General features: G+C 63.7%; 1 protein-coding gene across 1 annotated transcript; it reads left to right on the top strand.

The window, feature by feature from the left end:
- The first annotated feature begins 3,258 nt into the window (after positions 1-3,258).
- On the top strand, positions 3,259-6,046 carry TCF15 (transcription factor 15). Its single transcript, XM_058814871.1, has 2 exons — positions 3,259-3,852; positions 5,637-6,046. The coding sequence occupies exons 1-2, from the start codon at positions 3,376-3,378 to the stop codon at positions 5,709-5,711; spliced, it is 552 nt and encodes a 183-aa protein (XP_058670854.1). The 5' UTR covers positions 3,259-3,375; the 3' UTR covers positions 5,712-6,046.
- Positions 6,047-10,313: the final 4,267 nt, after the last annotated feature.

Below are 10,313 nucleotides of genomic sequence, written 5' to 3'. Positions count from 1 at the left end.
TCAGCAGGGTCAGGCCCAGTGCCCTGGTGGCCACATGTTCCAGCTCTGCCCTGGGTCTGGAATCCATTTGCCTCGCTGGCCGTGGTGTTTTCCCAGCAGGGCTGGAGTGTTCCCGCGGGGCCAGGGGCAGCCCTGGCCCCTGCCCCATCTGCTCCCTGTTTATTTTCTTACACTTAAGTATCACCTCCAAGATAAACACTCCCTGGTGTGGGGGGCAGGGGCATTTCCCTGGCAGCAGAGGCAGAGCCCAGCCCTCAGAGTGCCCAGCACCCTGACCCCATGATGCCCAGCAAGCAGGAGATGCCTGGCTGGATGGAGTCAGGGCTGCATCCCCGTGCTCAGGCCATGTCCCCTCCAGGCTCTGTGTCCCATGCAGGGTCCCGTGAATGCCTGAGCCACTGCCTGGTGCTGCTCTCTGCCCGGGGGTTGGTTAGTTGGCTGGGTCAGCTGTGGTGCCAAACCACACCATGTCCTGGCAGAAGGTTTGTGATGCCTCAGCTGCACCTCACACTGCCCAGCTGAGTCAGGGCCCAGGCCACAGTGCTGGGGGAGCTGGGGGGGCCCAGGCACAAGGACTCATGGCCTGTACCAGATGCCTGCCAGACAGCACAGGAAAACCTGGCTGCTGCCACACGTCCTCCTGCCCCACAGCCACAGCCTGTACAGGCAGCTGCACAGGCAGGGAGGCGGCAGCATTCCCTGCTTCCCATGGCTCCTGCTGCTCTCCCAGCCAGGCATGACAGCTCCTGTCCATCCATCCTTCTGTCTGCAGCATCTGGTCACACGTACATACGTCTGTGCCAGCACTGAGGCGTCACTGCAGCAGGAGGTGGTGGCATTTGGGGTTTATGTGGCACCCACAGGCACACAGCCATGTGCAACTGCACAAACACGTGCACACAGCCCCATACTCACACATATCCCTGTGCACACGTCCATGCATGCTGGGATGCACAGATGTGTGCAGCTGCACACCCCCACACACACTCATGGGCACACACTCGTGCTGTCCCCACCCCACACTGAGCCATCTCCTGTCTGCTGCTCCTTCCCTGCCTGTGCCCTGCTATGTTCCACAGGCCACCAGCACCCCACACATGGCCGTGCCCCTCAGAAAAGCCCTGGGGCAGTTTGGCTGGGTGTGGGGACTGGGTGACCCCCCCAGCCTGTCCCTGCCAGCTGGTGGCCATGTGTGGGACGTGCAGCTGAGTACACAGGCCCTGCCATCCGTCTTAGCACCTGTCAGGGCCAGGGGCTGCCGTGGCCCCCCAGCCATGGCTCAGCAAGGCTCTGGGGTGAGAGGGGGGCAGAGTGGGGGTACAGCCACCTGCCTGAGCCCTGCCTGCCATGCCAAGCTGGCCCATCCTCAGCTTTGCCCCTAGCACTGCTGCACGTCCCCTTCTGTGGGGTTCTGCACTTGGGCAGCTGCTACAGGAGAAGGTTGGGGTCCCTCATGGAGACTGATGCATGGTGGAGCTGCCACTGCAGCCACAGTGCAGACCTCTGCCCATCCTCATCCCCAGGAGGTCCCTGCCCTCTTGCTCAGCCCTGCACGTGCCCAGCCCCTGGTGTGGCCCTGCATGTCCCCTGCTCCAGTGGGACCCCTGGCCCTTGGTGCAGCCCCAGAAGTCCCCAGCCCCAGCCAGACCACCAGCCCCCAGGCCCTCTCTCTGCCCCCCACTGCGTGATTTACAGGCTCTGCACAGGCAGACAAATGGTGAAGGAAAACAGGGCAGGGGGTCCCGCCAGCCAGGGCTGCCTGTGCCCTGCGGGGGGCAGAGGGGCCGTTTGCTCACAGCCAGCAGGGTGGGAGGCAGTGAAGTGGCTCCTGTGCCAGCCAGCACAGCTGCCTCTGTCATGGCCCAGCAGCCACAAGCCCTGGAAGCAGTAGGAGAGCCCATGGAGGGACCCAGACCCCAGGAGCCATACCCCAAGCTGCAGTCCTGCAATCTGCTTTTGCCCAGGGAACACCGAGGAACATGATGCCACCCCATCCTGTGGCCCCCAGGGCACCCCACTGGGGTGTTTGTGATATCCCATGGCCACTCTCTCAGCCCTGGCAAGCCTCCAAGATTTTCCCCAGCATCCCTCTCTGGCTGTGGAGCTGCTGGACAGTGGGGGCTGCAGCTGGCACTGCCAAGTCTCCCAGCCACATCCCCAGCAGCCCTGGGCCATCTGCCCGGAGCCAGGTCCTGCCCTCCACGTGTTTTTGCCGCTTGACCTTCATCGCGCCTGGAGTACCACAGAGGAGGAGGAAGGGGAGGAAGGCGGGCAGGAAGCCTCCTGCCTGCTCGGTTCAGCTGGCTGTGCCCCTGCCTGCTCCTGGGAGGGCTGGGCTCAGGGCTGGGGGGTTGAGGGCAGAGTGGGACCCGCACAGACCCTTCTGGTGAGGAGGAGCAGGGCCATTGTCTGTGGTACTGAGTGCCAAGGAAGGACAAGGAGCGATAGTGAGGCTGGGGGCACCCCCAGCCCTTCCCAGGACACCGGTGATTCCCGCTGCTGCCAGCTCATCGCTCCCCTCTCAGGAAAAGACTCCGTGTTTCCACTGCCGGCACACACCTTCCTCCTGGGCGGGAGGAAATGCTCCTGGCAGCGCTGCCGGCAGTGCTGCCCCTGCCTCTCCGTGTGTCCCTGTCACCTCCCAGGCACGGAACAGAGGAGCAAGGAGTGCATCTCTGCGGGGCTGCCTGCCCTTGCTGCTCCCTGACTGCTCCGGGCATCCTCCTGGGCACAGCCCCTGTCCCAGGGGGCATGGCAGGGTGTGGGCAGCAGCATGTCCCCCTCTGGCATTCCTCTGATAAACACCCTGGCACTGCACCAGTGCCACCCTGTCCTGAATGCCTTCCCCATCCCAGCACCTGTGCCCCAGGTTCTTCTCATGCCACCCTGTGTGGGACCCAGGGCTGGCAAGGGACAGCCAGGCAGGGGCTGGGGACACGCTGCCTGTGTATGACATTGCTCTGCAGGTGCCAGAGGCCACGGCACAGGGAGCACTTGTCGGACAGTGCCCCGGGCACTGCCGCGGCTCAGTTACACCGCGGGCATGACCCGGGGTCAAGTGCCCGCAGCCAGGCCAGCGTGCCGGAGCGGGGCCAGGCCAGTGGCCAGAGCCAGGGCTGGGGTGAGGACGCTGGCCGCTGGCCGCTGGCCGGAGCTCGGGGGGCCGGCTGGGGGTGGGCTCCGGAGCCAGCCCCTCCCCGGCCGTATAAATCCCGATTCCCCCTGCAGACAGCCGTCCCAGCCCTGCTCAGCCGCGGCGGAGCAGCTCCGGGAAGGCGCCCGGAGCCGCCGTCGCAGCTGTGCCGGCGGGGGAAGGCTCCCCGCAGCCCGGGGGGTGCCCCCAGCGGGGCCGGGGGTGCGGGCGGGCGCCCCAACATGGCCTTCACCATGCTGCGCCCCGTGGCCGCCCGCGTGCTCTACCCCGACCTCAGCATGCTCTCGGAGGACGAGGAGAACCGCAGCGAGAGCGACACGTCGGACCAGTCGTTCGGCTGCTGCGAGGGCGCCGAGGCTCGCCGCAAGCTGCCGCGGAAGCCGGGCCCCATGGTGATGGTGAAGCAGAGGCAGGCGGCGAACGCGCGGGAGCGGGACCGGACCCAGAGCGTCAACACGGCCTTCACCGCCCTGCGGACCCTCATCCCCACCGAGCCCGTGGATCGCAAGCTGTCCAAGATCGAGACGCTCCGCCTGGCCTCCAGCTACATCTCCCACCTGGCCAACGTGCTGCTGCTGGGCGAGGGCTGCGAGGACGGGCAGCCCTGTTTCAGTGCCATCTATGGCGCCAAGGGCGACCTGGACAGCAAACAGCCCCGCAGCATCTGCACCTTCTGCCTCAGCAACCAGCGGAAAGGGGTGAGCGGGGCTCCGGGATGGGTTAGGGTCCCTTGCTGGGCTGAGTGGGGCAAGAGGCTCAGCATGTGCCCAGGGAATGGGGGGCAGCAGACCCTGCCTGGCCTGAGCGGGGCAGGAGACTTGGCATGGCTCAGTGAGAACCACAGCTTCTGGCTCCAGCTCCCACTGGAGGTTTTGGCTGCTCCTGGCCAAATCCTGCTTGTAGCCACACGCCTACAGCTCCTGCTCACGTCAGAGGGCTGGGCTGCTCCCCCACGTCCATCCGGGCTGGGAGGTCTCAGGGGTTAAACAATCACCCCGGAGCTGGCGGCACTGGTTGTCCCAGGGGGGCTTGAGTTCGCTGGCTGACCTCTTCTCCATCCTCATCCCCATCCCCATCTCCATACCCAGCCCTGCCAGCCCACCAGCACTGCAGCAGGGCTGCTCCAGCAGCTCCCTGATGTGATGAGGACGGGAAGAGCCCAGCAGACACCCCCGAGGGAACCCAGAGTTCCCCATCCAGTGTTCCCATGCAGGGTCTGCTGGCACCACTGGCACAGCTCCCACATGGCTGAGCTGGGCCATGGCAAAGCACCCCTGTCCTGCTCACCCAGCTGATTCCCCCCAGCACCCCGTGGCTCAAGGGACACCTTTGCTGTGGTGAGCCCACGCTGCTGCCCGTGCCAGGGTGTGCTTGACCCAGGAACATCTGTGCAGGATTGGGGTGCCGGGTGAGGGGCTGGAAGCTGCCCAACCTCTTGGACATCCCTTGGCAGGGCTGTGAGCAGGGGCTGCTGTACTTGCTGCTGTCCCCTGTCCCGTGTGTGCCCCCAAGCAGTACAGCCATGGGTCACACTCCAGCCCTCAGAGCTTTTTCACATTTTGCTGCTCCATTTTTAATTGCTCCCCTGCTCCTGCTGCCCCCTCAGCGGCCTCTCCAGCCCTCCTGGGGTCCTGCAGCCCTGGTCCCTGGCAGAGCTGGGATCCCCTGAGCTGCTTCCTGGGGCGGGATCCAGGGGTCTGGCACAGTGCTGGATCCCCAGGGGACCCTGTGGAGGCACTGGGGCTGGGAAGCTCCTGCTGGAGGGCAATGGGGGAGCTGAGTTGGGATCTGACTCTGCATCCCAGCCCTGAGATTGGGAAGGGGCTGTACAGGCCTGGAAATGGGCAGGGCTGGAAATGGGTTGTGCTGTGCTGGAAATGGCCTGGAAATGGGCTGTACTGGACCATGCTTGGCTGTGCAAGGCTGGAAATAGGCTGGGTTGGAACTGGGCTCTGTTGGGCTCTGCTGATCCATGCTGAGTTATACTGGAATGTTCTGGGCTAAATCTGGACCATGCTGGTCTGTGCTGGATCATACTGGGCAGTACTGGGCTGATGTTTTCATAAACTGCAAGGTAGAGCTGAATCTCCCCATCCCAGTTTGGACTCTGTCTGTCAGGGCTGTGGATCTGTCTTGGGCTGTGTGTCTGTCCTGGGGTGCTACTGGCTCTTGCCACAGGTCTGAGCCCTGCGGTGCTGAGCGGCCATGGGGGCTGTGTCCTGCAGGGTGACAAGGCCAAGGGGGACCCACCTTGAAGGGCTCCACCACAGCACCCACCTCAGCCACACACTCCACCACTTGTCAGGCGTAGCCCCATCTGTCTGTCTGTCCACTCCAGGCAGCACAGAGCCACCCCAGGACTGAGCCATCTCACAGTGGGTCCCCATGGAGGGGTCGGTGTGGTGGGCAGCGGGCAGGAGCGGGGCGCCCACACCCAGACACCCCACAGTACCTGCAGCTCTCCCTCCTCCTCTCTCCGCAGGGCAGTCGGAGGGACCTCGGGGGCAACTGCCTGAAGGTGCGAGGGGTGACGCCCCTGCGAGTGTCGCGGAGATGAGCCGGGCTCCGGCAGCGCCCACCTGACACAGCGGCGGAGGCAGACGGAGCCCGCGCACGCCAGCCCAGAGACCGCAGCGGGGAGGGAGGGAGCTGCTCACCTGAGGTGGCAGCGGCCGAGCCCAGGCTGGCCCCACACCGACACTGGCCCTGGAGCCGCCAGGGGGGCGGGAGGACGCGCCCGTGGCCGAGGCTGCCCACGCGGGGCAGGCCCGGGGAGGGGTCCCCGCGCCCCGGGGCTGGACTGGAAGGGGCCGGTGTGCGGCCGGCGTCGAGGCGCTCCGGGGGGACAGTGGCCCTGGGGGTGCTGGTTGTGCACGTGCAGCCGCTTGGAAAATAAAGCCTTATTTTTCTGATGGGCCAGTGCCTGCCTGTCACCCCCGTGTGGGGTGAGGTGGGGTCCCCAAGATGGCTCTGGAGCCCCAGCCCTGCACTGCTGCTCTGTGCTGCTGGAACCAGTGTGATCATCTCAGCCCTACCCACATGGGTAAGACCCCTGGGTGAGCTGTCCCTGTGTCCCCAGGCCCTGATGACAGCTTTAGCCCCACAAAGGCTGCAGAAGTCCCAAGGGGGTCAGTGCCATGCCATGGGATGGGGATGGCAGTGCCAGCCCCGTGCTGCAGCCATGAGTGCCCAAGTGGTGGGTCAGGGTTGGTGTAACTGCTTTGGTGCCCTGCCCTCCACCTGGTACATCATGACTGGCACGATGTCACTGCCACCATCACCGCTGCTGCCACCAGCACAATGACTGTCCCCACTGTGATTGCCACTGCCACCACGATGACCATGCAGAGCCTTGTACAGTGGGGCTGCAGGCAGCAGCAGCTTCTGCACGGGGTCAGATGGGGACATGGGGGGTTCCCAGGCCAGATCCCCACATGGGATTCTGTTTGAGGGGCTGGACTGGCTGGCCAGTGCAGATAGCTGAGCCTGGGAATGGTGCAGTGCTGGGGCTGGCGGCTCCCAGGGGCCGCCGTGTCCCACGGAGCAGAGGCAGCTGTGGATGGGGCAGCTGGGGGCTCCCCCAAGGGCTGCAGAACTGGAGCTGCCCTGTCTCCCTAGGTCCTGGAGCCAGCATGGAGCAGGGGGAGCACGCTGGGTGTCCCACTGGAGCCTGCCCCAGGCAGGGGCTCTGTTGAGAGCCCACAGCACCTCTTGGCCCCCGGCTCACCGAGGTGAGCCTGCCCCAGGCTCCCTCCCCCGGGTTTGATTTATGGAGCTGACAGTGCGGTGCAGCTGTGAGAGCTGGTCCCAAGCAGGGACCGGGGTGGGTGGGAGAGGTTTGTTCTCAGCGTGGCTAATGTGTCCCAGACCCCAATAAACAGCCGTGAGATTCTCCAAACAGCCCGGGACACAGAGACCCTGCCCCCGGGTTTATCGGGGGGCAGGGGCCGTGGGGGATGCTGTGCTCTGCAAACAACCCGACCCGCACATAAAAGGGACTGTGCTCATGAAGTAGCAGCTCTGGAGCCCCCAGGGGGTCAGCAAGGGCTGGTGGTCCCAGTGCTGGGGGCACAGCAGGTCCCAGCAATGAGCGTAGAGGTCCCAGTATGTCCCAGGGCTGAGCACCAGTGTTCCAGGATGTCCCAGTGCCAGCAATTGGAGCCTCAGCGAGCTCCAATATGAAGACCATGAGCCCCAGTGAATCCCTGCACAGGAGCTGTGCATCCAGTAGGTCCCAGTGCCAGAGACTGGGGCCCTAGAAAGCTCCAGTATAAAGGCAATGCATCCCAGTACATCCCAGTGCCGAGGCTGCAGGATCCAGCATGTCCCAGTGCTAGGGCCATGGATGTCACCACACCCCAGTGCCAAGGATGGCACAGTGACCCCAGGACAAGCTTCAGTGTAACAGCCCTGGGTCCTAGCATGTGCTGGTCCAGAAGTTGGGCACCCAAACACATCCAGTGCTGGGGCTGTGGATTCCAGCACATCCCACTGATAGCTGAGGCTATGGATCCCAGCATGTCCCAGTACTGGGGCCACTGCTCCCAGCGTGTCCCAGTGACAAGCCTGTGGGTCCCAGTACATTCCAGCCCCTCCCAGCACCACGAGAGGGGAAGCAGTGACTCAGAGTTGCCGGGCCGATGGGAGCCGGGTGCCCCTTTGCCCCGTGAGGGGTGAGTGCTGTGGCCACCGCCGGCTCCCCAGCAGCCCCGGCCGAGCCCAGCCACGCTCCCCTCCCATCCTCTCCCCTTCCTGCGTGCAGACACCCTTGGAAAGGCTCTTGGCTGCTTTCTCTGAGACAGGAAGGTGTCCCCGAGTCTCAGGAAGGAAAAACACTCAGTGCTGAACCCACAAAGACCGTCTCTGAGGGGCCAGGGCTGGAGAGGCTCCAGGCCTGACATCACCTGGGAACTGGAACCAGAACCGCAGCTGCACTCCGCGCCTGGTATTTTTATTTTTTTTTAACTTGTGTTTTTAAACTTTCTTTTTATAGATTTTTATTTTATTATTTTTTTCCCCTTTCCCTTCTCCACTCCCCTCCCAAATATTTCAGCCTCCCCGCAGGCTGGCCAGCCAGGCTGGAATGCAGCAGGGCTGCACCCGCGGGTGCCGGGAGCTGCCTTGTGGTGGGACGGATGAGGCTGGGTCTGGTCTGACAGGAGCTGTGGGCAGGGGTCAGCCTGGGGCTCACCCCCAGTGACAGGGGCCAGGACCTGAGAGCCCCTGGTGCTGCTGTGCTGCTGGGAAGGGATCCATGGCCAAGCAGGGACACAGGAGGGTCAGTCTGGCCATGGGGTGTGGGAGGACAGAGGGCACAGGCATCAGGCAGAGCCTGCAGTCCGTGGGCAGCGCTGCTAACCCTGACCCACCGCCCCCAGAATGGGGCTGGGGAGTCAAACCATGTCTGAATCTGAGTCAGCGGAGCAAGAGGAGCCAGACAGGGATAGAGGACACAAAGACACATTTTGGGGCCAGGATTCAGCCCCACTCATTCCTTGTCCTTTGGCAACACCTTTGGGTGCTGCCTGACCCTCCCTGGGCTTCCCCCAGAGTGGAGGCTCATGATAAAGCCCCCAGTGTTTCCTGGAGCAAAGCTCAGTTGCTTGTTGCTTGGGGAATCCTCCCTGTGACAGTGACAGCCATCAACTGAGTGTCACAGGTCACTCTGAGCCCTGTCAGACCTGGGGGCGAAGGACTGAGAAGGGACTCCCAAGGTCCAGATGGCACTGAGTGAGGACAGGGTGACACATCTCTGCTGCCCAGGGCAGGGTGGAGAGAAGGATCATGGAGGGATGGGGTGGGATGGGATGGGATGGGATGGGAGATGGGATGGGATGGGATGGGATGGGATGGGATGGGATGGGATGGGATGGGATGGGATGGGATGGGATGGGATGGGATGGGACGACCAAGGAACAGCACGATGATCCTCCAGGTGGGGGTGCTGGGCAGTCCCAGCTTCCCTGTGCCAGCAGACACAGACTGTACTGACCCTCCAGCATCCTGCAAGAATCCCTGGGAAGAAAATGGGCAAAGGGTTTGCCTGAGACCCCCAAGACACCTGCCAGGTCCTCCCCACCACAAGGGATGCACAGCAAGAATGCCCCAAGGTCTCACACATCCCAGGGGTGCAGTGGGCACTGCTGCAGGGCTGCCACCACCCCGCCACGTCCCCCCCATGCACAGGAGCCCTCGGAGCTGCTCTCCCTGCTGGGACCTCGTGCCAGGTGGGCTCCCTGGGGACACGGGCCCCGCAGCAGGGACAGGGTGTGAGGCCGTGGCGCGGGGTGAACGCCAGGTTAATCTCCCGCTGGAGCTTCCCTCTGCAAACAATAAGACAATGCCCGGCCGGGGCCGCCTGCGTAACCAGCGGCGCGGAGGGGAAGTTGTAATATTTGGATTTAGCCCTCAGTAAATTAAGGAAGAAAAAGGAAAAAACGCTGGGGGTAATCAGAGCAGGGCTGGCCCTGTGCCCTGCCCCATGGCCAGCGGCCCTGGGGGCTCAGCTCAGCCCGTGGGCAGCAGGTGAGCAGGGCCAGAGGCTCTGAGTCAGTAAGGCCAGGCATGGATGGGAGAGGGACACGTCCCTGAAGGGCAGGCTGAGGACAGGCATGTCCCCACCATGGGGACAGCAGCCTGGAGGGTCAAGGCTTGGATACCCAGCAGGGCTGTGGGCAAACATCTCCAGCCACATCAGAAAAAAGGGATCTGGGCCAGGAGGTTATTTTAATCCAAACCTCTTCATGGGAAATAAAATCCTATTTCTGCAGCTGGGGTGGCTGGGCAGAAGAGGGCCCGGGGGGCTCATCACCTTCAGCTGGCAGTGGGTGGCAGTGGATGACAAGGGAGGGGCTGTCCCAGGATGTCTCCATTGCACAGCCCCTTTCCCAGCACAAGCCCTGCAGTGGTGCTGCCTCCCTGGGATCCCACGGCAGGGCCCACACTCAGTCAAACAGGCACCGTGGCTGGACATGGGGCTCCGAGAGGGGCTGGGAAAAGGTCTCACTGCAGGGAATGACTGCACATGCTCAGGTCAGGAACAGTGCTGCAGGGACAGCCTTGAACCCTCCAAAATGTGGCCATCCCATACACCAACATCCCCACTCCCCCAGGGCTGCTCCTGCCTGCCCTGGCCCCAATGGGGTGAACAGGACAGGGA

The sequence above is a fragment of the Ammospiza caudacuta genome, chromosome 15 (assembly GCF_027887145.1).
Source record: "Ammospiza caudacuta isolate bAmmCau1 chromosome 15, bAmmCau1.pri, whole genome shotgun sequence".
Classification (NCBI taxonomy): Eukaryota; Metazoa; Chordata; class Aves; order Passeriformes; family Passerellidae; genus Ammospiza; species Ammospiza caudacuta.
Note: the sequence above shows the minus strand (reverse complement) of the source record. Positions and strands in the feature narration are given on the sequence as shown.

Bases quoted from the DNA above. Each gene is read 5' to 3' on its own strand.
- TCF15 (XM_058814871.1), top strand. From the start codon at position 3,376: ATGGCCTTCACCATGCTGCGCCCCGTGGCCGCCCGCGTGCTCTACCCC. The intron at 3,853-5,636 runs GTGAGCGGGGCT...CTCTCTCCGCAG, and splicing joins TCAGCAACCAGCGGAAAGGG to GGCAGTCGGAGGGACCTCGG.